The 27,066-nt window shown below is 37.1% G+C and overlaps 1 protein-coding gene across 1 annotated transcript in view; it reads left to right on the forward strand.

The window, feature by feature from the left end:
- The first annotated feature begins 526 nt into the window (after positions 1-526).
- SPOCK1 (SPARC (osteonectin), cwcv and kazal like domains proteoglycan 1) overlaps positions 527-27,066 on the forward strand; it is a 287,906-nt gene continuing 261,366 nt past the window's right edge. The window contains exons 1-2 of the mRNA XM_084535944.1: positions 527-684; positions 989-1,156. Of these exons, the coding sequence (XP_084392070.1) occupies positions 989-1,156 (168 nt within the window). The 5' untranslated portion in view covers positions 527-684. The remainder of the gene's footprint in view (positions 685-988; positions 1,157-27,066) is intronic.

Consider the following 27,066-nt stretch of genomic DNA (forward strand, 5'->3'; position numbering starts at 1 on the left):
TATTACAACTGGTGTTTGCAGGGTTTTTGTTTGTTTATAAAGGGCAGGTTTATGGCTCTGGAACACATCGGGGTGCATCAGGAGTGAGACTTCACTGTCAGTCTCCGTGATGGTGCTACCCCCAACATCCCCACGGATGCCTCCCCAGCTGCCAGCTCACAACCCGAAGCTGATCAGCAAAATTTCCAGGGCCCATGTAATGCCCCTGCGGCTCACTCATGGGGACTGCTCCCCACTCTCCGCAAAGGGAGCAACCCTGCTTCCTTGCTGACACATTTGCTTTGCCGGAAGGGAGCCAGGAGGGGATTTTGTATCCCTTTCCCATCCGTGAAGAGGTTTGGGGAGTGATCCTGGACCAAGAGGCTGTTACAGACAGCGAGACGGTGACGGTCAGCGACGGGAGGCGCCTCGCCCTGCCCGTTACCTCAGCACCATCCCACCGCCAGAAGATGTCGCCAGACCTCGGCTCCTGGCTCACGCAGAGCCCGCAACCGCTCGCTCTCACACACACACGCACATACACACTCACACACACAGCCGCACACGCCCGGAGCCGCTGACGGAGCCTAGCGGGGGCTCGCCGGCTCTCTCCGATCCGCTATCCGAGCCGCGGCAGCCGCGCAAAGGAGAGGAGGCAGCGGCGCCCGCCCTGCTCGGAGCCGCGGCTGGCGGCACTGCCCGGAGGTAGGGGCTTCGTCTCAGCCCTGGCACCCAAACTTCGCGGAGCCAGCGCTGGCTGCTCCCGCGGGAGGCTTTGCTGGGGTGTCGTAAAGCTTTATTTTCCCCTGGCCGGTGCCTCTGCCCGGCCGTGGGTGAGCTGTTTTGTTTTTATTGCCGTCGCTCCCCGCCCCGCACGGCTGGGCGGGCAGGGTGGGTCTGAGCGGAGCTGGTGGCTCCGCAGGCAGAAGTTGGCGAGGGGCGTGAGGGGCGAAAAGGCCGAACTTGGGTGCCCTCAAACTTCCCCGCTCGAGGAATCCTCTCCTTGCAGATGTCGGGGGTGCTGGTCCTCGCTGCCTGGTGCTTCCTGCAAGTGGAGAGCCGGCATCCCGAGGTCATCACGAGTAGCAGCAGCCGTGGCAATTTCCTGGACAACGACAAATGGCTGAGCACCGTTTCGCAGTACGATAGAGACAAGTACTGGAACAAATTCAGGGATGTAAGTACTTCTCCGTTTGCTGTACGCTCTGTGTTTGGTTTGACTCCAGCATCTTTTCAGTGGGTGGCTGCTGGCTTTTAGAAGATGTGGGTGGAAGAGAGATGCAGCTCGGGCTCGCGGTTGCTGCGTGCGTTAAGGATGTTCGGAGCGGTTTGGAAGCTGGACACAGTCCTGGCATTTTCGATTACCCCATTGATCAGGACGATTTTGGCTCGATATCAGTCTTGCTGAAAGCGTAATGGTCTTCGGCTTTCCTTTGGGGAGGAACTTTGAGAGAAGTTTCTGTGCCTGCTGCTGAAGAGGCTAGTTAAATGTAAACGACGATATTGCATGTTTAAGAAGGGTATATTTACCAGTTTGAGCCACCAGGTGGTAAACACTGAAGCATTTTTTCACCTACAGATTTGGTGGAAAATATTTTATTGTCAATTCTGATCATGGATGTTTTGACACTGGTATAGGTTTGGAGGAAGCGATGCTTTGACTTTTTTTTTTACTTCCCAGCCTAGAAAATAGGGATGACTTCAAGATATGTTATGACATGTACCTGCACAAAACAAATCACTTTCCTAAGATCCTAAGATTAAGCTTTGAATTTCCTTAGATTGAATACAGTTGGGCATGGCAAGTCAATGACTAGTGGAAGGCAAACACAATGTTTAAAGCAAATGTAACATTTCTGGAGCTCCTTTTGCTTCTGTTGCCTGTATGTTGAAAAATCTTTCTTGGAGTATACACAGGAAGGCCTGCTTCAGTGTTTCTAAGGCTGGATAAGGGAAACATTGCTGTTAATGATGATCAGGAGCACACTGAGGTTAAGTATTCTTGATTGCATGGGACTTGTGCACTCTGGCTGCATTGTGACTATAGGAAAGGGACAAGTACGTAGTTGGCTAGCAGTTCTGCTAGTACTGTTCTGTAAGTTTGTTGTGTGTGTGCTATTTATTAATTTATTCTCATTTAAGTAGCTCAGGTGCTTTATAATATATTAAAAAGTTAAACTTTGATATTATACATTTGTTGCTGTGGTCTGAATGTTGTACCTTACTATGCAAAGAAGTTGAAGTATTAAGGTTAAATGTGACCAGTCTCTGCTTAGCTTATTCTCTCTACGTTTTCTGGTAGTTCTGTGTCCGAAAAATCATTCTGTACTCTGAATTTTAATATAACAAAGTATGGACTTATCAATAGCACCGACTATTATATCAGAATGTACATTTGTATGCAGTCACTATGATGATGTTCAACTATTGGGACTGTTGAAATTCTCATAATTGGTTCCCCAAAAAGCCTATGCTTAAACAGTAAGTAGTATTTTATTAAGGGTATTCCACAGTTAATATGGATTCATAGATTTTTACCAGGCTCCAAGGGAATCTTTGTGATTAGCTGCTTTATTCTTCTGGGGAATGCAGGCTAAGGATTTCTCTTCCTAATTCCTACACAACACTTGACATGACAGTTCAACACCATCTGAAAATGGTAAATTGAATGAACGACTGGCAAATTCAACCAAAATGTTTTTAATTAGCGACAGAATTCTAGCAGATGACTCTCTACATCTTTCAACAGGCTCCTTACAAATAGAGACTTTGTATTAAATTATGCTTCTTGAGCTTAAAGTTTGTATTTCATTTTATGCATTTTTTTAAAGTCTGAAGTCTTTGCAACTTCTCATACCCTTTCCTGTCTCACAGGTGCAATTTTCAGAGGCATGATTCCTCTTCGTAGGGAAGATATTCATTAATATTACCTCTTTCATGTTCTAACATTTCACAATTGAAAATGTTTTTTTAGAACTACTGAAAATGCTAACAAAATCTGTAAAGCCTCAAAACTCTCTTCCATAGGAAGAACCATTTTATGGAAAAAAATCTTAACAAGTCCTCTGTCAAACAGAAATAAATAATATAAAGTTTGTGCAAAGTTTAGATATCTTTCTCCTCAGCTATTTTAATGGTTCTATTTATTTACATTAAAACTATCGTTACAGCTGTGTGTCCATGAAGTATTCTATGTGGCAAACTAATAGAGACTGCTAATCTACTAAGCTTTTTCAAAGAAAAAATATAAAAAGATTGTATAAGTAATTAAACTCTTAATTATGTATTTCCAACCAAAGTGATTTTAATGCATCATAATCTTCTGTGAGAGTTTCTGTTCACACACATTAGGAATGAGAGCACACTTCTTGTGTGCAGAGATGTAATGCTTTGTGGCCATGTTGCTTTGGAATGGGGTGTTAAAATATTTTTGTAAAACTGCTTAGTGAAATGACACACAGCAGTATTAACTGCTATGTGTGGAGTAGATTAGCATTTCATTTATAATTGTTGAATTTGCAGGGAAACTCTTTTCCCATCTTCCCTTCATTCCCAAGCTGTAACTGTACATCATTACTGGATGAAATTCTCAGTGTAGGCTCTGTACAAAAGTCTGGAGTATAGAAGTGGTGTTTCAGTTAATACCTTACTGAATCTGACACTACAGCTGCTACAGAGCAAAGGGCCTAGGCCATACCCTACAAATCAGCAGAAGTAATTTTGCAGTAAAAATCATAATTACCTTTAGTAGCTTTCAGAATTTGATGTCACGTGATATCAGGTTGCACAAATATTTACATAATTGTGTCCACATGCACAGTAGAAGAAACATAGCACATATAAAGCTTAGATTTAATTGTTGTGGCTGTGGTCACTTTAAACTATTTGTTGCACATATATGCGTGCAACACAAACGTATGACAGATTTACATGCATATATGTATGCACAGTGCTGCACAACCACCAGATTTCTTTACGTATGGGATATAACTGAGTATAAAATTTTAAATAGAGATTCCTTCATCTTTTTCACTTATTCTTTTCAAAATCAATTGGTTGGTCAAGCTTATTGAGCTATGGTCCAATATGGCCTGATTTGAGAAGACAAGTATTGATTGTTTTCTCAAGTATGACCCATATTTCTTTTGGGTAAAGACAGCATGGTAGTTGCCCCTAATGGTCCAGCAATCATTACTCTTCAGTGAAAAGACAGCACAGAAGTACACCTCATTTGAACGCAACATTATAAACACATAATCAGGCTAAATTTTTAAGTTTGACCAAGTTTCATAATGTAAAATGATGCCCTATCAACATTTTCAAAAGGCCTCAAGATCTGGTACAAACAAGACTTGACAATGCAATGTTTTCATATGGTTTGAACACAATTTGTGCAATATTTAAGGGCTTCAGTTTTAAGACAAAGCAAAGCCTGCTAATGAATAGTAAGACCAGTCTGACTGATGTGTTGTGAAGCACATGCTCCTGAAAATCTTGTGTATGGTCTATTCATCCAGTATCAATAATGGCATAATGTCTCATGTGTTGATATGCTTTAAATATGATCTGACCTGATATTCCTGTCTGTCTTCTGCCTCTTTTTCCTAGTGTATCATGGACTTCCTATGTGGCCAGTGACAAAATCTCTCCGTCTTAAGTGCCATTGTATAGCTGGGGATAAGAGTGTTTCTCTCCCTCATGACTTTGTGTTGAACCATACAAAAGAAAGAACAGCACTCAGCATTTGTGGCTATGTGGAATTTTATTCATTTAATTCATACACTGAATGTGGTTTGAATGCTTACATAAGTACTAAACTAGACCTAGTCAGTTACTTAAGTATCTGAAAACTAAAAACTAAGTCAATATTCTTACTAGAAAAAGAGAACAGTAAGCAAGCTACAGTCTGTAGGAAGCAACTGCAGATATTTTCTTTGTACACATTTGAGGCTTGGAAAAGAAGACTTTAAGAATATGAGAGGTAAATTAGACCTTTAGATATGAAAACAAATGTTAAGGCCTCAATCATTCGATTAAATCTGTTGAGAGAGATTCTTTGGCTTAATGGGAGCTTAAGTGCAAATTCAGTACCTGAATGTGAAGTGAATTCTTACGAGTCTTAGAAAGCATTTATTATGTGAATAGCCATACACATTACTCTAACAGGTCACACTGCAGCATCTCATTCCATTCATAGAGGCTTGGCATAGAAGGCACAGAATGAGTCCTCTTAGTGTAAGGCCTGTCTTAACCAAATTATATGAACACACTAATACTATTACTTCTACTTGGACTTATGTCTATTACATTATTAATACTTACATTAAAAAGAGGCAATAAGTGCAACTAGCTATGGATTAAACTGCAAAAAGGGGAAAAATTAAAAGAACTTAAAGGATCTAATATAAACCATACAAGGACTTTCTAAAAAGTTGCAAGCTAAGAATCTTGGCAGGACCTGGTTTTGGTGTATGTTTATGCATGGAAGATTGCCAGGCTATGTTCTTCATTAGCTAAACTGTTTCTCTAAATTTTATTACTTGCAGAGTTTCAATTCACTTCAGGTTATCGTGTTAGCAAACCCATCCGTGATATGCTTTGAGACTATGCATGCCTAGGAAATGAGACATGAAATCTGTGCATATAAAATTTCACACACTTACAGTAAATAAGTAGCTGAATGTAACTATGAGAAGCATTAACATTTATAGATAAGTGGATTAGATTATATATTAGGTTTCTCAGGTTGGCACAGACCACCAGCCCCTAATATGATTCACTGAAGAGACGATTTTGTCAGTTATTCATGTACATCAGCTCTCTGAGCCTACTGAGTTCACCCTGACCCTAAGCAAAAATGCTGCGTTAGGTGGTATAGCAAATACAGGCTGAGGGAGCTGTACTGTTCCAGCATTGCCATTGATGGATATTGTGCTGATCTCTTCATGCTTCTGCACCTGCTTTTCCTCTTGTTGCACTTTTCTTCTCTGGTTTGTTTAGCCCCAAATTAAGAGTGCGGTAGTGAAAATTGATAGCAGAGAGCTGGAAAACATGACCAATATGGAGAAGGGCTGGAATACCAAGCGGGCAGAACTGGAAGACCTTGAGAACTCAAGTAATTGAAATGAAATGAAATTTAAAAGTACAAAGCAGAAGGTCATGGAACTGAGAGCTGAAATGAATTTATTCTGGGTCCTGGCAGCTTAGCTTGAAATAGATGAGAGAGAAAACCTGTGTACATTTATTGATTTTTGCAGAGTTATTCTAAGTAACAGAAGTAATGCTACTCTAAAGAGAACAAATATATTGTTGAAATGCATAAGATGAAAGATTTCTGGTTCTGTTAAAGAAAGAAAATTGTATGAAACATATTTAACTAGTAATATTAAGAGCATAGGAATTGACTTTACTTGCATAAAGCTAATTTTGAAAGAGTAGATTTGCTACAGAAATTTTATTGAGAGAGGGTTATGAGAAGTTGACATAAAGAAAGGAGCAGAATATAGCCAACAAAAATAATTTTATTCCTGACTTTAGGACAAAGAGTATTAATCTACTCACAGTTAGTTTTTTAAAAGTTATCTTTTTAAAATTCAGTTTTAAAATGGAGCTTGTATGTTAACAAAAAAGATTATGGTGTAGTTAACGTAAAACATAACCTGGATTCTGTGATTTTTTTTTAAGAGGCCCTGGATTGTTATTTCATGTATCTCTTCATTAAGATTAAATCCCCATGCAGATGGCTGTCTTGCTTCCTATCCACATTTTTTTAGTCTGGTGGAACTTGATCTCAGATACCCAAATAACACAAGTATCCCCAGATCCCCTGGCATTTTTGAGCTAACAAGGCTGGAATATAAATGTGATTGTGAAGTACAGCTGAGATATATCTGCCAAATCTGTGTGAAGTTTAAAAGAGTAGCAGAACATAAGACCAAATTTGTCCAAGTGTAATTCACAATCAGCTACTTAAAACCAGCAGAGACATGATTACTAAAAATGCTCTTCTCAAACTTGACACGTTCCTTCAGCAGTGGACAAGGGGAAAAATAATGGCATTTATGTCAGAATAATTAACTTGGAAGGTATGGAGAGAACACTTTTAATGGTTAACTAACATGTATCTAGCTTGCCTAGGAATGACATAAGACTCTAAAGCTGAACAGGTCAGTAGAAAATTATCATATTAGTTTCTATATTATATGTTTCAAGTCCTAAATTGAGCAGTAACCTTGCAGAAATCTTCTATAGACTGCAGTCACTAATTGTATCCCTAATAAGGAATTCTGTAGGTCTGAAGATTTCACTGACATGTTTTACAGTTCTTTAGAGTACTGTAGTAGAATTCTTGGATTCTACTACTTTCTCTTCCCCGTCTCCCGAACCCTTAAATTTTACAGGTTTTCTTTTCCATAGGGTAATTTTTTAATCTGTAGTTTTGTCAGATTTCTGTGAATGGAGTCTTCTGTTATATATCTGGATTCAAATTCTATGTTTTAAGAGTTGGAGTGGGAGCTATAGGAAATACAATGACGTGAAGAGCATGCTGCACCTTTGTAAGTACAGAAAGAAAGTTTTTTTGTTTGTTTTTTGTAAGAGAAATCTTTTGCTTCTTGTTACATGTGGAGTTAAAATTGAATTTTAAAAATTTGGAAAAGCCAATTTTGACAAATCACAATGCTAGTGCCTCATATGTGCAAAATTTCAGCAAATCAAAACCCGGTACATAGCCATGAGATAATACTTCCTACAACTTGTGAGTTTGTACTTTTATTTGTCTTCTGTACTTACAGTGTTAACCAAGAGGCTAGACATACGTAATTAAATAGTGTGGGAGAGGTTTGTGGATAAAATACAAGGCTACCTGAATATGGGGTGGTGCTAGTGAGCTAATTTTACAAGAGGCAGGACTTCATGAGGGAAATGTAGGTGAAATACTACATTTGGGGTATGAAAACTCTTTTTTCTTTTTGATAACATCTGTTTATTCAAAGACTGTTTAATTATTTCTTTCCCCATATTATAAAAAAAAAAATCATCCAAAAGATCTTTAGTGAAGTTCTGTTGATGCTGATGACCAAGTTCTCAAAGACTTCAGTGATGCCTGAGTTTGTTGTATTCCTCATTTTCCTGTTATACAAAGAAGACTGTACATGAAAGGCCAGTTAGTTTAAATGGTTATTTTTGTCTTTTGGAGGACACTATGTAGTTGGAAAAGGCTGAAAGATCAGGTTTTTGGCCAGCATAAGTAGTAGCAGCTTCCTGGAAGAATCAAACTATCTGAAAATCAAACATGTTCAGTCTGCAGAAAACACACTTGATAGATTCCAACCAAAACAAAGAAGTGGAGTTGACACAGCCAAGCTAAAGTAACGCCACTGTCTTCAGTGTGAATTTCTGTACTTCCAACACTTTGTTGCAGCTCTATGTGGGGCCTTATTGCTGCTATGTTACCAAGCCTTAACTCTAAATAGTCTGTCACCAGGTAGATTAACGCCAGCAGTTATCATTGGTAGATTTGCTGTCGCAGGTTGGCAGCTAAAATTGAATTACATATTTGGACTGAACATCTAATGCCTAATGAGTTTCAAGGCTAAGATATGATTCAAAATTCAGTTTACAGATAAGTAATTGCTAAACTACTGAATAGAGGTTTTGGCAGGAAGTAGATTGGTCTTTATCTGTCACTTCTATAGCTTGGTTTGTAATCCAGAGTAACAGAAAATCATTCTCATTAAATGGATACAAGGGGGCTTCAATTAATTCTGTGATCTTGGCTGTCCTCTTAATGAACTTAGTGTCATAAATCCACTTCACTGATTGCTTTCTCCTGGGCAGATAGAAAAATACTTGATTAAAAATTGCTGTTAAAGTAACTATCTCAGACTGGTTTTCAAGAAAGGTTTCAATATATCATGGCATACAGTTCAATTGTGGCCAACATTGGAATTGATAAAGGTAGTAATATTTGTCTGTCTATGCAAGTTATTTTGAAATTGTCTAATCAGGAAATTCAGCTGCATATGTATACAATTTAATCTGAAATTTCACAGCATACCTTGTGGATAGTTTTTGTGTGCTTTTTAGGTTGGAGAGCTGACTTCAGCTTTCTTTCTATGAGTTTCCTTGTCTATTCAGAAATTTATCTCAGTATTGTCTCCTGCTGCTTGTATACTGCCCTCTATGTCTTTCTCTTCTAGTTCTAATGGTTGAACCTGAACAGAAAACCAAAGAAGTAGGAAGGACAGGCTTTAACTTCTTCCTAATGGATGGTTAAAATGATCATAGCAGGGTTAAGAAATGAGTCTGCAGCTGAGACAGACTGAACTGCTTGTTTGAGGGAGAGAGGGGAAAACATTTTTTGGAGTAGTGCTTCTGTGTCTACTAGGGATATTTAGGTTCTTGGTAGAACTTGATTGTGTGTAGTATATATTAATAAAAATCAATTTTAGACTTCAACAGTGCAGTGACAGTGATTCCACTTCCATTTAAATTTTCACTCCCTGAAGGTGGGATGACCAGTTTCACATATTCTTCTTATACTATCATCCCCAAAAGATGGAATTAAAATATTTCCACCAACCTGCACTACATAGATTCTAATCTGTTCCCTCTCCATTTTATTGCAGGGGATGCATATTAGTAATCCCTTTACCTGAAAACTTTGCTGTACATTTGCATGCACTGTAGTGATATGTTAAAGAAACTGCTCTGAAATATGCCCACTTCATCTAAGACTGTTACACCTGGAAGAGTGTGTTCTGGCAGAGCCCTATTACTCGCCCAGAGCCTGTGCAGGGTCTGAGGCCTGGTGCGGTGCAGAGCTGTCCGGTGCTGAACCCTCCCTGGGGTGTCATTCCATCTTCAGCAGCTCTTACTCTTTCTGTGGCACCCTTTACCACATCTTAAAGCAATTTTCCAGTGTGGTTAGGCATACAGAGATGTACATCTGGGTTAGGCGGTTGTGGGAGCAGAGGACAAAGCTAGCTGCAGAGTTATCTGTCAACCTAATACTAAATCTAACAACAAATTTTATGTTGTGCAAGTCCCAGGACAATGCAGTTCTACTGGTTGTGTACTGGGTTTGAATATAGAAAGATGAAGGTTAACAGGTCTGTATTCTTCCTTTGGGTATATGTGCCAGTATCTGACAGCAGTACTTAGTGGGTTAAATTAATTTTTTGCATGATAACATAAACATCATTCAACATGTATCACGGATAAATTATGTCTTTTTTTTTTTTTTTAATCCCCCTAAGAGAAGCTGGGCTAACCAGTCTTTTTCATGCTAGCTAGAGTGTTTTTTGTTTGTTTGTTTATTTTGTTTTTTAAATACTAGGTAGACACACCTCTATTTTGAGATCATATTTAAGGGGGATTAGATATTTTCTGTTAGAGCAGAGATATAATGCACAGCAAATTTCCTGTATCTTGTTTTATCTTAATGTTAAGCTACATCTGGTGAAACTCATGAGTCTTAATAAGTTTAAAAAGTCTACTGATCTTTTTAAAACTTCCTAAAGTTGTTGCTAAAAACAAACAAACAAACAAACAAAAAACACCATGAAAGAACACCAGAGTGTTGCCTTCAGTAAGGATATCATAGACATGGGATAATTAGTGATTTAAATATAGAATTACCCAGCATATTCCTTAAACACAACCGTGAATCTCCACATTATGGCTCGCTGAGGTCAACAGCATCCAAAAAAAGAATTCTGTCACATTTAATTTCAATAAATATGAACTGGAAAAATACCACACAACTGTCAGTTATGCATATAACGGAAGCTTTGCCAGATGAAGAAAACTGGTACTCCAGATATATTTGTTTATAAAAAAGTATGTAGTAATTCATGTCAATAGCCACAGATTTATTAATATGATCACTTACAAAGATGCTTATATAGCAAAGTTAACAGCTGCAACAGGATGCATAATGTCTTATTTTCATTAAAATATGAAGTGAGATGTACTGAAATGATAATTCTTATGTGACACAATTGTTTATTTTTATATCTGGTTTCCTCTTCTTTCTATAAAGCCTTTGGTTCCTCTCATGAAGAGGTGCTTTGTGTATTATGCATGTGTCATATCTTAATAAATGTTAAAATGATTGGCAGAGTGAAGATTTTGTGGCTTGTAATGAATTCCTTATAACCTAAGATGAAAGGTAATATTTTTTCCCCAGAGACACTGATGTTAGCGATAACAAAGAAGTGTTTCCTATCCGTGTACAATACCTTGTAAAAGAGAAGTGTGAATATAAGTGCAAGAAACTTTATTGGGTATAAACGGACAATTATGGAGCATTTATAAAAATATAACAAAAAATTCTAGAACTATTTTAAAATATATTGAAATTTCCACTTCCGAAGCAACATCTGCCATCACCAAGAATGCCATCTTCATATGGAGGAAGAAAAAGCAACAACAAAAATACAGCTTCGTAGGGGCTATCAGAACTTTTTGTATTAGTAAACAAAGAACCTTATTTTTTTTGTAGAGATACTCCGTTCATGGTTTAAAGGATGAATATGACACTGTGTAATCAAAGATGAGAAGTATTCTATTGCAGCACGGCAAAGTAAAATAGGGAAGAATATGGTTGTGTGCTCAGCATGGCTGTAGTCATTAGTAATGAAAGAAGCTGCAAGAAGGAAATTATTTTAAAACCTACCTCCATCATTGCAAAACCATTACTGATACATTGGGAATGGTGAGGTTGACATGTTCCATCTGGAATGACATAAGATTGTCTCTAAAATTCAAACTCAATAAAGAGATACATGTATATATAAAATGAGAAACTAAGCCTTAGGGCATTGGCTGGCTTTAAAGCTGAAGCTTCCTGAGTAGTCATGGCTGAGTTGGAGACATGCTCCATTAGGTGAGAAATCATAGTTGAAACAGTCTTTTTTTTTTTTTTTTTTTTAAGGTTGGAGATCTTTCCTTCACAGAAAATGCCTGGCAAAAAGAGGAAAAGAAGGATAAGACATTTCTGTGTGTGTGTGTGTATGTAGGTAATGGAGTTACAAGCATAGACAGAATGGGAAGAAGTTAGATACGGAAAAGCATGTGCTCCTTCATTACAGAGGATTCCAAAAATATAGCTTGATTATGGTGTTAAGGTTGGAGGGAGAGGAGAGCAGGAAGGGATTTAGAGGGGATACAGCTGAAAGCTAGTTAGCTGCTAATGAGCATCCTGCATGGCCCAGACGCTGGTTAGCAAGTGTTCGTGTGAGCAAAGCTTCTGGTAACCCCCACTTAAGAACTGTGTGTGATTCTGGGCACAGTTGTGAAGATTCTCTTGCTGAGTATACATAATACATTTTGGACTCCAAGAAATCACAGCTGGCTTATTGCCAGGTAAGAAGCTGTAAACACCTGCATTGATGTGGTCTTCCTACTGTGGGACTTGAGCGTTGTGTGGTGGGTGGTATTAGTTTTAATTTGATAAACAACAAAGATGCATTGTAGAAAGAATACATGTGCTTTAATAGCCTTTTTTTCCTTGCAGTATAGTTGTGGATATCTGTAGCATTTGTAATTAGCAGAGGAACAGATGGCAAAAGCTTGATTTAAAACAGAACATCCACTGAATGATCATGTACTGCTGCAAGCTCATTTGAGAAGCAGTTTGCTCCATTCCCTGGGATGGTGCTCTAATGCAGTGGTGCAGGAGTAAAGTAGGAAAACACTTCACAACAGCTGGTGAAATTCAGTGTGTGTAGGACCTATATAAAGCATGAAAATCATCCAAACTTTCAACGCATCTCCTGGATGCAAGTCTCATGTTGCATAAGGATGATTTCCAAACTTAGTGTCCTGCATAAATGGAATATCTTATTATGTCATCATATGTAAATATATTGAAATGTCCATAAGATTTCTCTTTTCTCCTTTCCTTATTTTCATGCAGAAGGGTACAATTATGTTGTCTGCTCAAATTTTAGTAATTATTGTACTGTAGCTTTTAATAATAAATAAATAAAATCTTCCTATATTTTGTTTGTGTGCTTCCAACATTAGCATTGTGCTGTAGTTTTTCAAAGCTAGAAAACATGAGAGAATCTTGTCAGCATTTCACAATGACACTTGTTTCACATTGAAAGCCAGAGGGCAAAATAAAGTGGTTTCTTTTGGTCCATGTAATCTTTTTAGAAAGCAGTGTTAGTCCTGCAGGCACAATCACTGAGATTCATATGAGGTGATGCTCATATGATGAGACCTCAGATGTAAAAATTGATGGATTTGTTATGTGATACCATTCTCCAGATTTAAAAGTTAAAAATAGTTGATTGAGAGGGCAGGACAACAGAAGGTTGCTAGAGGAAAACACTTTAACTGTGCTTTTCATCAGTAAAGTAAAAATATGATATTTCACTATCCTAAAGGAACTGGATGGATTATTGCAACACTCCAATTTAGTGAAAATCACGTTTAATTTTTTAATTTCTTCTTTCCTTTTTTTTTTTTTTTTTTAAAAAAAAAAAAAAAAGGACCCCAGTTGAGTTATTTGTCTCTGTGAGATGACCTGTATTTACCTTTGCCGCAATGAATTGGGTAGTCTCTTAGTCTGTGAAACTATTTTATATCATCCCTTCTCCCTGCAGACTGTATGGATCTAGACATAAAATATTTCTGTGAAAACCATAGTGCCATTCCCTCTGTTTGCAATTGCTGTTACTTCTAAAAGCATGCTGTATATTTTGGGCAGTATCTGTATCATCCAATGAAATGATGTTTGATAGTTCCTATTTTTCTCCATATGCTGAACTATAAATTTTAATATGTTGTGAACTGTGTTTTCTTATTCCATCATAAACTCCCTGCATCTCCTCACAACAAGTACTTCAGAGAATAAATAGGTGGCTTTGCATTTGCCTAGATATCCTTGTAATCTCCAATTTTCATGTAAAACTGACTTAGAATGTTTGCAGTGAAAAAACTAAAATTTCCATGTTTTTACTACCCAACTCTTCTGCAGGTACACTGACCCAGCTTCTTCACAGACAAGGGTGAATGAATTGTTTTTGCTTATCCACGTCAATTGACAGGTTATTTAATTTTTTAATATATTTTGATCAGAAAGTTCTTGAGGTGGAAATATTTCTGTGTGGTTTTGATAACACAGAAGCGAAGTCACCTTGGTCTTATCACCAAGTATCTAACATTGCTGCAGCTGTGCTACTTGCAGCTTCAGCTGTCTTGAAAGGCTGAAGAATTACATAGCATTCCCTGTAATCACAGGGTTTACCTTTTCCTGCTGAGTTGCAGAATTATTCCTTTCAGGTTAGACTTCAACTTGCACTGCTGTGACACTGATGTGTAAAAAGCTGAGAAAGAAGCGAAGTCCTCCAAACTGGGTCTCCTTGAGACTGTTTCTTGACAGGATCCATGTACTTTGAGAAAGCATGGGGGATATACCACAAGAATGCAGAGAAGGTTGGAGACCTGACTCATTCTACCTAAAAGTATCATTAAGTTACTCTTCTCTGCAGTACAACACAAAAAGCATGTCAGATATGATGTTATAGAAACTCCCATGAAATCCAAAGTCTGGGAGAAAACAGCTCACTGTTAATAATTTGGGGGAATGACACAACGGAAAATTAAAAGAAATTTTGTAAAGCAAAATTTCATTTGCTGCCTAGAGTGTCCCCTTCTGGAGGAAGGGAGAATGGGAATTGTTGCTCTCATTTATCCCGGAACACAATTTATACATTGAATTCCTGTTTTGGAGGAATTGGCTACGTTCCAGAGCTTTCTGGCAAGGCAAATGCACCACTGAAGTTAAACCATACAACATTTATACATTGTTATGATCATACAACTCACTCCCATGTCCTTTACATGTGTCAGCAGCAGTGCAAGCCCTTTGCCTGCTTACCGTTTCTGAGCACAAATTGTTTTTACTGGCTTTATACATGGAAACCATATAGGTAGGATATGGGTAATGACTTCCTTTATATTCCTGCATAGAACACAACAACTATCTAGCCTTTCATCCATGTCTTCCAGTTCATCACTCCATGTAAATTTGACAGTGATTTCAATTCTGAGCTCAGTTAAGGGCCCTTCTATTACCTTGTGCTTTCATATGCACACAGTATGCAAAGAGGAAAAGCTGGAATGCTACAGGAACAGTTCTTCCTTCAACTCAGCTTCATCGTTTGCATTACATAAATGGTTTTATTTTTGTTTTCAGCATTAATTTTCTGAAAAAGCAAAGTCAAATGCATAGATTTTTAATCTCTAAAGTCTGGTTTGTACCCTACTGAATATAAGAAAAAGAAGGCTGTTTTTTATCGATGGAATTTAGATCATGCTTCAGAAATTCATTGTGAATTCTCAGAAGTGAACCAGTGGGAGCTATCACTGTAATTTGGATAATAAAAACAATAAGAAAGTGCCAGACTAAAAGTCCTGGACTGCCTTACTTAGTAAATGAAATGGCAAACTACCAGCCAGTGTTGAAAAGAATAGCCAGCTGATGCTGCTGTTATTCCTGTACAATTGGCAAGGCTCCTAGATGGATGCCTGAGAGTATGTTGGTACTTGGCCTGGGTATGATTGCACGTAAGTGGACGAGGCCACTGAATCATTTGGCACTCTGACAGTTGTATCCCAGGAGAGCACTGGGATTTCTGCTTGTCTCAGTTGAGTAGTATGACTGCTGTGGGGGAGGAATCCTAATGTGCTTGCTACCTGAGTGGAAAGGATCCACTGGCATTTTTGAGTATTTTTAAAGTTCTGATGGTATGAAGTACAAGTGTCTGTATTGGTCAGATTCGGAGATTGGCAGATTATTTACATGAAAACCATTCATGTTTAGAGATAACTAATTGAAACCACTATCTAATATCCAATGTTTTAAGCCTCAGTATAAACCTAATTGGGTAAGTTTTACTGTTGCTTATTCTTGTTGAAAAATCTGTAGTATTTTTCATCAAAAATCTTTCAGGAATCTGCATGTGCATTATATAAAGATGTCATCTATCAAATGAATGAATTTACCTTTTTCTCTAAAAGCTTCTTTGTCATAAAAGGTATGTTCAGGAGCAAGACAAGCTGTTTGTGCTATCGTTGTCCTTGCTACTAACTGAAGTAGATGTGGTGTTTTAGTTTTCTCTCAGAAATGCCTGCTATTCCACCTGTTTGTTTGTCGTTCTTTGTAGTGAGGTAGGCTGTGGGTAACCCTTTATTGAACTCTTCCATGGATACAATGCGCTGTAATAACTGAGACCAAACTTCCATCGTTTTTGGAGATATGAATTTTAACGTGATCCTAGAGCTGAAAATAGTCTTTGAGAATAGAAAGTGGATGTTTTTTCCCTCCATTGTGAAGTGTTGTCCAGAGAAAGCGTTTTATTTTCCTTCTGGTGACTGGTTTGTTGACTTTTGGCCCATTTTGGTGACAATTTTATACTTAAGAAATGTGTCTCTGAAGAGCAGATAGGTTATCTTCCTCCTCTGTGCAAGGTTAGGTTAGTATTTCTGACAGGGCTGTTACTAGTAGGTTTTATCCTTCAGGCTGAATTCTCTCCCTTGGAAACTCTATACTGACATTATTTCAAACACACGGTTTTAAATATTCATTGACTACATAGGGATAGGTGGCATGCTTCCTGAGATTTAGTTCATAATATATTTGGTGCATGCCTTAGGTAAGGAGGTCTTAGTGAAATCAAAGCATCTTGGATGCTGGGATCTAACTCTGGATCCATTATTAATGAAAAGAAGATAGATAAGATGTCAGAGAGCTACTGATGTGAGGAAAGCATCTAAATTGTCCACTTGTCCAGCTGGTCTCTTGGCTAATTGGAACAGCCTTTAAAGCTATAATGGCTGCTGGGGAGGAAGAGCTGTGAGTCTAGCTTCTCTAATAAACTGCTAGATAATACTGTTTCAGAACTATCAAACACATAGGTCTCTACAGCCCTTTTCAGACTTGGCTCTCACCCCGACTAAGCACCAACAGTGTCACATAATGTTTTCAAAGTATGTCCTTTCTGTTCTTTCAGGCTTCCAGCTTTGTCTCCAGATTCCCTGGAAGCCACCTACTTTTATTAATCTCTGAAGCTGACTCGAAATAAGACCTCATCTCTCAAGGAAAGAAAGACTTTTAAAGGATTTCTCAAGCAAACTGTTAACAAAGCTTACTTAAAAATAAACTGCTTCTCTCCTTCCCTCCCCCCACCTTCCTTTCTAGACCAAGCTAAGAGGACACCACCAGTTGAATCATCCATCTGAGTCATGCACACAGCTGTCATTGTTAGATACAAAGATGAACTAAAAACCTGTCATTTGCTTGGGAGTGTTTTTATATTTGACTCACTTGTCCAGTGAGGGGGAGAGTTTTCTTTTTGCCTCTTTTCACATGGAAAATGACTATGAAGCCATGTGTTTTAATGGCTAAAGTCTCTACTATTGAAAAAGATTTACAGAAGTCTTCTACCTCAGAGGATGTCATCTGAAAAATCTTTTTATTGCACTTATGTGCATGTTCTATGAGGTCCTGTGCAGGTATCCATACAGTCCTTCTTCAGAACACCCATGCCTGTTCAAGCACCTTCTCCTCCCTGTTTGTTGCCTGGAGTCATTCATTCTTGTGTCTAGAATATAAGTATGGACCACACTCTCACCCTGACAGCTAACACTTTTTTCTTGCTCTTGCGATTATTAGTATTGTAATTATCTTTGCATTGTACCCTTTGTATGGGTTAAGTTTCCTAGTATATTGGGATTGTTTACATCTGTGAATAAATAATGTTAAATAAATGTCTTAGCATAGCATTTGTCCATAAAAATACAGAGTGCTGAGGAAATGCTGCATAGATACTGGATTAGTAAGAGTTTGGATTCCTGGTGTATAGATACTAGAAAGATTGTACAGATCTTGTAAGCTAAAAGCCTAGCTGAAGACATCAATTTTTCTGTTAGACAGAAGATCATTAACAAATGTAATTTTGTCTGCCCTGCAAATAAATTGAACAGAGCCTCTTGGACCACTGCACAAAGTATAGATACTAACATAAAGCAGTTATATTCTTTTAATGCAAGAAATAAATGTATTGTATAAACCAAGTTGCATTATGTAAAAGATGCATATGAAAACCAAATTCAACACATAGTATAGAGTATGTGGCATTTTATAGGTTCTACAAAAATTAGTTTGTAATTGTCATAATCTATTTTGAGAAAATGGCAACCATATCATTATTATGTAAAATACCCTGGAATTAAAATGCATTCTTTTGATGAAGTCAATATTACGTTATCTAATTTCTGTAGCCACAAGTACTAAGTGGACAACCTTGCTACATTATGTTTTCAATACCATGCCTGAAGCTTCATATTGATTGCTGTTTATAATGAAGTCGTGAAGTGCTCACCCTGATAAAGCCTTATCATGTTCAGATTGAAGATAGTATTTCATCATATTTCAGACATTCATAATAAACCTCCCCCCAGGTCTCTTTATCTTCTTCATGGAAAACCATAGTTTCTACTTATCTGGTCACTTACCCATCAAATCAGCTTCCCTGAGAGCTTGAGAAAATGAAGTGTGAGGCATATCACTTCCTCTTTCTCAAAGAAAATCTGTGAAGTTCTTTGTATCCTTACACTTTAGCTATATACATATCCTGTAACCACAGGGATAAAAGTCTGATATTTCCATTCTTCAATAATCTGATCCTCCAGTAATTTGAATGTGTGCTTATTTTTCCATTTGTGCTTAGACAGTGCAACCAAGAGACTTTTTGTAGATCTCAGTAAGCAGTTCAAGCAATTGGGCTCCTCATACTGTGAAGTAAAAGAAATATGTAAGCTTTCTCTTTCTTTTCTCTTGGTTTTATCTGCCAACTGAGTGCAAGTTATCTTTCTATTCAGTTATATTCGGATAATTTTTCTTAGGGTTCTTATATTGTGTATGATACAATAAGGTATAGAAATCTGTAACATAGACTGAAGTTTTATATCTAGCTTACTTGCAGCAATCTCTTCAAATCTCTCTGTACTTCTCTATATTTGCTTCTGCACAGTGCTCTTTCTGATGCGGTAAATAGGAAAAAAATAAAAAATAAGGCTACTTTTAGTGAATGGGGTGTAGGGGAAAAACACCTTACTATCAAAGGAGTTGTAAATAAAGCAACAAAAAACCCCTCGTTATTAATAAATTCATTATGAATGTTGGTAACTATAAAAATGTGTTAATAATTATTTTTTTAAAATATGGAGACAGGATATTTTGAGTTTCCAAATCTCTGAATATTTAATATGTGTTCAATTTTGGAAAAGTAATGATCATGAACCCAGTGAGCTAGCTGGCACGCTCCAAATTTTCCAAAGTTCATTGCTGAATTTACATTTAGTAATGCATTTAGTTAGCTGGTGGTTAATGTTTGAGCCCCCGTATAGTTTCACAACTGGGTATTTCCAAAGGTATTTTATTTCACTAAAAAACTATTCATTTAGACTAAGGAATTTAGTTATTCAGCCCTTATAAGAAAACTTTGTTTATAAACAATCAGAAAACTTGTGTTTATTGTGGTGACCATATATTGATGCCATAAAATTGTAGATTCGGTACCAAAAGAATAGAATTATTTGAATCCTACAAACAGTATTTGGGAAAATCTTCCAGTGATTGACTGCTTCCTAAGGCTTCACAAAATTGTGAAACACTTTTACCTACCTTTAAAACGCAGCTATCTGCAGAGTAAAATGTAGCAGCTGGTCTTGCACACAAGAGTTAACCCAACGTGACCCGGTAAGGCTTGGTATCTGACAAAATCACAGTGTGAACCTGTAAAGCTGCAGGCAGACCTGGAAATCAGCAGTATAAACTACTGGCAATTCAGAGTAAATGACTAAGTGTTATAGGAGATACTGGATGGTGCATTTGTATTTTATTTTGTGGAATCACCAAATGTACAAAATGCATTTTGTGAGATCAGGTTTATTTTGTAGCTTAACTTTTTTTTGAATTTGAGCTTGTCTTCTGTTTTAGTGAACTTGATACTAGTCTATGAACCCACTTCAATGGTTTTCATTATAGGTCCATTTCAAAATGACAAGGTGACTGAATTTTCTTTCCTCATTTCAGTGTTGTTGAATTCTGAGTGCTGGCAGGGCTGAAATATTAGTCACTGGGAGAGATTTGCCATTATTTTCAAGAAGACTTATGACATTTTGGTCCTCTTAAGCTTTCACCTTAAACAAAACTAAAACACCCTTAATAGTTGTCTTTGTTCTTGTTTCATGGTTGAATGCTTCTATTTCTGATGTGCAGCTCTCTTCTCTCTCTTGCTGATCAAAATCAAATGAAATTCTTATTCTTTGAACCTCTTTGTTCAAAGATGGAAAATGTTTTCCAACTTTTAGCCAGCTGTAGATGTTAGTTACTTGTAATTTTCAAATGTCTGCTGTTTAAAGTCAAAATTCTGGTCCCACTGAATTCAGTCAAATTTCTGTTTCGTAGTACTATGTTTTTTGCATTGAAGTATTAAACCTTATATATTAATTTAAAGACTCTTTCTTTCCAAAGACAAAAAAATAATCAGGATCCTATTTTTCTTCAATGTCATCTGCCTTTCCTTATATAAGGCAGTAGCCTTAAGTCAAGATTTATAGGTGTAGATCATTTCAGATCAGAAGAGATCATTTCAAGTCAGAAAGCAAGAATATTATTCATACTGGCCTTCAGAAATTGTTCAGCAGCACGATTCATATTTAATGAGCCTGGCTGCTTTGACTTCTTCCTTTCCATTGAGGTGTTACTGGTAGTAATTAGTTGCCTGCCATGGCCAAATCATTATCAAACAGATGTTTTTCAGTTGCAGATGTTAGTGACTGCATTTTTTTCTTTATTTTGGAACTTTTTTTAATGCAAAATATCAATTTCTAGTTATCTCTTGATAGAATAACCTGTTTTATTATTTTTTTATTGTTTCTAATATTGTTTTTAATGTCCTAGCTCTAAGAAGATATGAAGACAATACTTCCAACCCTTTCAAATACAACACATCAGATGTGCTCAGCTTCTTTTTTCATTTGGAGTTGTTTTTCTCTATTACTGGCAGTCATTACTGTAGGGTTCAATCACTCCTCAAAGCAAAAAGTATTTCATACAAGCCAGAACTGAGGCAAGGGACCTTCACAAGCAGGGTTGTAGAGTGCATCTTTCTGTGTTTCAGCGTAAGCAAATGGAGAGAGAAGGAAAGAGGGGACATCAATATGCTTCAGAGAAGAAGGTCAGCTTAGTACTGTATCAGAAATTGTTTTTTGTCTTGGGAAAGTATAACAAAATGAGTATTAGTCATGAAATCATACCCAACCGTCACTACTTGTCCCTGATATATATACTGTTACTGTGGAAAGTTCTCTGTACTGCCCACTGTGAGAATCAAGAATGCATCATCGCAATTCTGAGGGTTCGTTTGCATACGTTACAGATCAGTGCCTCTGAGGAAATGGCAGTTTTAGGGTGTAAAATTTCACTTACTTCTGAGATGTTCACAGGTTTATTTTGTAGCACTGCTGTCCCAAGAATTATGTGGTTCATTTCAACTTTCACCTTTCTTTTGGTATCTAATTTCTTTCTTTTATTTCCTCTTTTATTTGTTTTTCTCAATTTGAAGCTTGGACTAAAAGGCAACATAATTCATTTGATAATAGTAAATCAAACTATTCACATAGTAGCAGGTTATTTCTTTCTTCTTCTGGTTTCACCTACATCCTTTTTGTCGCAAGCTCAGCCTTATGTCTTTCAATTATTTTCTTCATCTGAATAATGTGGTTCATTTTGTTTTACCATTGTCTGTCTGTGTAATTCTTTCATCTTTAAATATGTTTCTTCTTTCTGCATTAAGATTCATCTTTCTTTGAAATATTTGTCTTTCTATATCCCTTTCCTTATTCTATTTCCAATAACTTTCTTCTTTTTTTATTTCCTGTTTCATTCTTTTCTATTCTTTAATCTCCTTCACTAACTTCCATACCAGCTGGAATTATTCAAGGCATTGCTATGCCTTGAATATGGTTAATTTTCACATGATTTAATTGAAAGTGTCTTTCTGGAGTATTTTCAACATATAGCAGTCCAGAACATTTATTTTTACTAGGGAGTTATAGCAGGTGAAAATGGAACATGAATTGGAACCTCCGTTATTTTCTCGGTGATTAAATTGTGCTCAGCCATTGAAGCCATGCTAATCTGCACAATTTGAAGAGCTGACTTAATAATGATTGGGTTTAAAAAATAAATGTTGCTTTTCAACTCTGTGTTGGGCAGTATCTATATTCTTCTCTTATACATATGAAGTCTCTCCACTAGAATACAGATGATGCACAAAAGATGGAAGAAGAGTGTATGCATTTCCAGATTACAAACTTTGTTACCACAGCGCTTGTCAGAATGCTTCAGGAGATGCTGGTTGGCTCACTTCAATGTGTTGTGAAATGACTAGCACCAAGCTTATTTTCCTGTCCTTCTCTAGTGAATAAATAAAATTTCAGGAATGAATCACTCGCAGAAAATAGCATCTGCTGTCTTTGGAGATGATATTAACCTTCATAGAAAGGACTCTATATTTGTATATATGTGTTTCTGTCCACTCAGTTTATTGATCCTTACAATGCTGCATGTAGGCTGTTAAAATGAACATTTTATTTTCACTTCTAGCATCCTTTTCTTTTTTGATATATAAAATAAATATATTCTATATTTCATAGTGATTGTTCTACTTGTAACAGCAATCACACTAAGACCAAATGTCATCCTAACCTAGTATCCTGCCTATGGCAGAGTCCAGTACCAAACATCAAGGTATAGACTATAGGTAAATGGAAACTGCTTATTTCACATTTTCTCTTAGCGGCAGCTTCTGTAGTGGGCACATCAAAGTCCCCACTGTCCACCAGACCTTATTTGGAGTCTTATCTCTGACCCATGCTTGGTGCATATGAGGTATTCTTTTTATTTATTGTGCTTTGTGACAGTATCAATATGAATACCTGTAGCACTGCAGCTAGGTAGTTGTACAAGCCACCTATACATGAAAGAAGACATCCTGAATATTACTTAGTTCTGTTATTGCAGGAGAAATCATGTCCAGTACTCTCACAATATGAACTAAAAACTCATGGAAATAGGAACAGTTTCTAAATGCAAGGGTAAAGAGAACCTGAAATACCTTGAGGTCTTACTTTGTTTATAATGCATGCTAACCCTGTAATGGGGACATGAATATTATCTTGATTATGAATTAGCAGTTTTAGTCTGTTTAAATTTGAAGCAGTGATCTCTGGTGTTTCTACTCAATCCGTGAGTCTTTTCTGATACTGTGGTTCAGAGTAATTTCAGATACAGGCAGCCTTCTCTAATTGATTTTATTCCCTGTGATATTGCATTTGATATGGCAATTTTTACTGTTATCATTTCATCTGACAACCCATCTAAAGTGCCCAAAATACAGTATTTTGTACTGCCTCAGTTTGCATACCAATTGGGGGAGAATATTAAAGCCAAGTTTTGAATGATCTATTGGTATTCCTCTGTTTGATATGCTTCCTACGGAAGCTGTTGCAATTGATTGTTGAAATATATCCTAATTAATGGCTTAAAACATTACCTGTATTTCACAGTGATCTAGGTTTTCCTTGAAGGGGGTAGGTATGGCAAATTCGCAGTTTTGTTTCCAGGTTTCCTTAAATTGTGTTATATTCAGGTATTTACAGTGGAATTATATCCTGCTGCTCTGAAAGGCTAAAACTATATACATTCAAGTTTCTAGGCTATTTTCCTGAAAATTTATTTGTAATGGGGATGATTCATATAAATCATAATTCTAATGAATTTTTGGTTTGAGAAATGGGCAAAAATGTTCAGTTATGTTTTTACCTTGTTGGATATATGACTGAAAAATAACAAAAATAACTAAAAAAAAAATAAAATAAAAACCTGAGCAGAAAACAAGTTTTCGTTTTCTTATTTTCTGGAAAACCTTATAAAGTGTTTAGCTTGCATGTAAGGCATTTAAGTGCTGCACTCAGGTTTTCTTCTTATGCTCAGTGTGTGCCCTTTTCCACACCAACAAGAAATTGGCACAGATAGGAGCATGCCAGCATGACTGAAATGGCTACATTTGGCCAACAATGCACTATTTGATTTCAGCGTTTGAGCAAAATAACAGAGCAATGAGAGGTTTGTGATCAGAAAACATTAATTCACTCATTTATTCTTTACGGGGTGTCAGCAGCAAGGTGGGATGCTAGAAGAAATAAATACATTTTATTTTATCCCAGAGTGGTTTGTCACTACCCACTGTTGATTCTGTGGACTCCAAATTTTAGGTGATGTAACACAGTCTGGTAGGCATCTCCAAAGTAGCAACACATGGATTTTATTGAGAAACTGGCAGCCCTAGGGAAGAAGAATGATCATGTTAAGAGAATGCACTGAGGTAGCTGTTCATTATTTATTGTTCTTACCTGGACCTACCTCCATAGGTTAGATTATTCTGCTTTTTATAGCCCAAATTCCTTTTTCAAAGTGGTATTGCTACCTAGTGATTTATGAAAGATCTAAGCCCCCTATCTCCCTCATTCCCCCAGTATGGACTGACATTTATTGAATGATGCTATGGTATTTTGAAACACACACTTTGCTCTTTTTATTATTTTTTTTTTCTCCTCCACATAATTACTCTTTGATTTAGGGTTGCTATTGATTTGTTATACTTTTGTCCTTGGTCATTTTGCTGCATGGCTTCTTGGTGTAAATAGATAACATTTAAAAATCAGATAAGAGGGCATGAGTGACACTTCTCATTATACAGCACTGTCAGGTTCCAGGAAACCTTTCCTGCATTGAAAGGATCCTCCTATGGACTTTGTTTTGCCATGGAGACTATTTTGTGGTACTTGTTGATGTATTACCCCGGAAAGTAGTGGAAATAACTTTATCCAATATGATTAACAATGTGCCAGCTATCCTTTCTCTATCAAATGTAAGTAGTTAGTACCTGGTTTGAGAAAGTTAAAATCAGCGAGCTTATTATGAAGTGTTTTTTTGTTGTTGTTGTTGTTGTTTTTTTTTTTTTAATTGGCTTTCTGTTTACATGTGGTACCTTTTTAGTGATGCTGAGGAACTTCTGTGCATTTGGAGAAGTTAACAAGAATATCACAGTTCTTGTAATCTGCAGTTATTTCACTCTAGCACGTGTTATTTGCTTGCACTGACTTCTAGCATTCCTGTGATGTGATGCAACATTAAGGACTGAGTTTAGAGAGCAGTGCTTGGAGAACCTCATGAGCCAATAACCAGATCAGTCCAGAATCCTGCAGCCAAATTAAGCACTCTGAGTGGGCTGCTGAATGTGTTCTCTGACTGTATCTAGAAATGTGTGCATGTCTCAAACCCAGAGGGGAACTTCACATATAAACACCTTTTATGTAAATTGATAGATAAAGCAGGAAGTTCTAGAACAGGACAATGTAAAGGTTGGTCTCTGATCTGGAATGCATTTTTTTCCACAGACCTCAGAAAGTGTCTCTGGATTTTTCAGAAAGGTTTTGTATTTCTTCCAGTCTCTTCGAGAAAGCAGGAACTGTCTGTTTAGCCCAGAAGAACTGGAGTTGAACGTCTCTTGATGAAAAAAAAATAAAATTAAAATCATCAAACCTTGATGAAATTTAACAGCAGATCTCATTTAATAAAATAAAAAAAAATAATAATAATTAAAAAAAGTATCCAAGTTTATTAAGTCTTCATTAATTCTTTTGCTTCTCTTCTCCTATATGTGTTCCAAGAAGATACTTATCCTGGTAAATATCTCACTAAATTTAGTTGTATAAAAGCAGAATTCTGCTTCAGGTAAAATCAATTTTGCTAGGCAATGTAACAATGTTCAAGAATTGTTCTGTATTTAGCATGCTTCTCTGTATTAACAGATAGCAGTGTCTGTCTTCAGGGCAGCTGACGTGTTTGTGGCTCCTGGAGCATGATGGCGTGAAGTGAATCTTGGGAGCAGTCTGGACAGTGTGCTGCTATAGAAACGGGTAATGGAAGAGAAATGCCAAATTACTGCAGTGAAACCAGATTCTTGCTAGTATGAAGTTCCTCTCAAAAAAAAACAAGGTTCAGGTTATATTTTACAGCCTAAGCTGCAAATGTTTTCAAGGAGAACCTACCTTTCAGCTAGGAAAGAAGGAACTGGTCTGCTTTCCCAAGGGATATGATTACTGAAAGTTCTAAGTGTTGGCTGGATGTTTCCAGGGTACAAAAACTCTCCTGGCAAGGTTCTCTATTGTAGTTGTTGCTGTTGCTCGAGGTGGAATTTTGTTGTATGTAACTAGGAAGCCAGGGTGGAGGTTGCTGTCTGACTCATACTTCAGTGGCTTAACGCAGGGCTGGTGTGGCTACTTGAGAGACAATGCTTCTCGACTTGGCTTCTCAGTTGAGGAAAAAAATAAATCTGCTTCTAGTTAAGGGTTCATTGGAAAGTTTATCTCTTTTGGTCTTTTTTTCTGACCTCCTGAAGGTCAGTAGCATTTCTTCTCTTAAAGATTTTTTTTTTTTTAATTATAGAGATTTTTCTCTTACAGAAACTTTTCCTTGGGACAGATTTTTCATCCTCATTTTGTTTCTGCTTTAAGGCCTGATATGGTTGTCATATGATGCATGGATGTCACTACATTTGGTCCTTGTTTGTGTCATTGTGCTCAGAATAGATGCCCTTTCCTTTCTGTCCTTAAGGCAAGGCAGTCACTGAGTATCCTGCAACAGGAACTGCAGCGCAGGCAATAAAATGCAACTCTTACTGTCCAGAGCCTAATGAATTTTAACTAATTCAACAGTACCACCAGAGATACTTGGTGTCAAAGCAGTCAGGCTTAACTGCCTAATGTTTTCTAGTGCTCAGGGATCTTAAAATAACAATGTGTAATATGCTAGTTTTGCAGTACAGAGTAGCATGTCACAAATAATTTGCCTTTATTGCCATGCAACTAGAAAAAATATACTAAGCACTTAATTGAAGCTTTTAATGAAGATAATGAAAAGAATAGCAATAAATGGAG

This window comes from Aythya ferina, assembly GCF_964211825.1.
Source record: "Aythya ferina genome assembly, chromosome: 14".
Classification (NCBI taxonomy): Eukaryota; Metazoa; Chordata; class Aves; order Anseriformes; family Anatidae; genus Aythya; species Aythya ferina.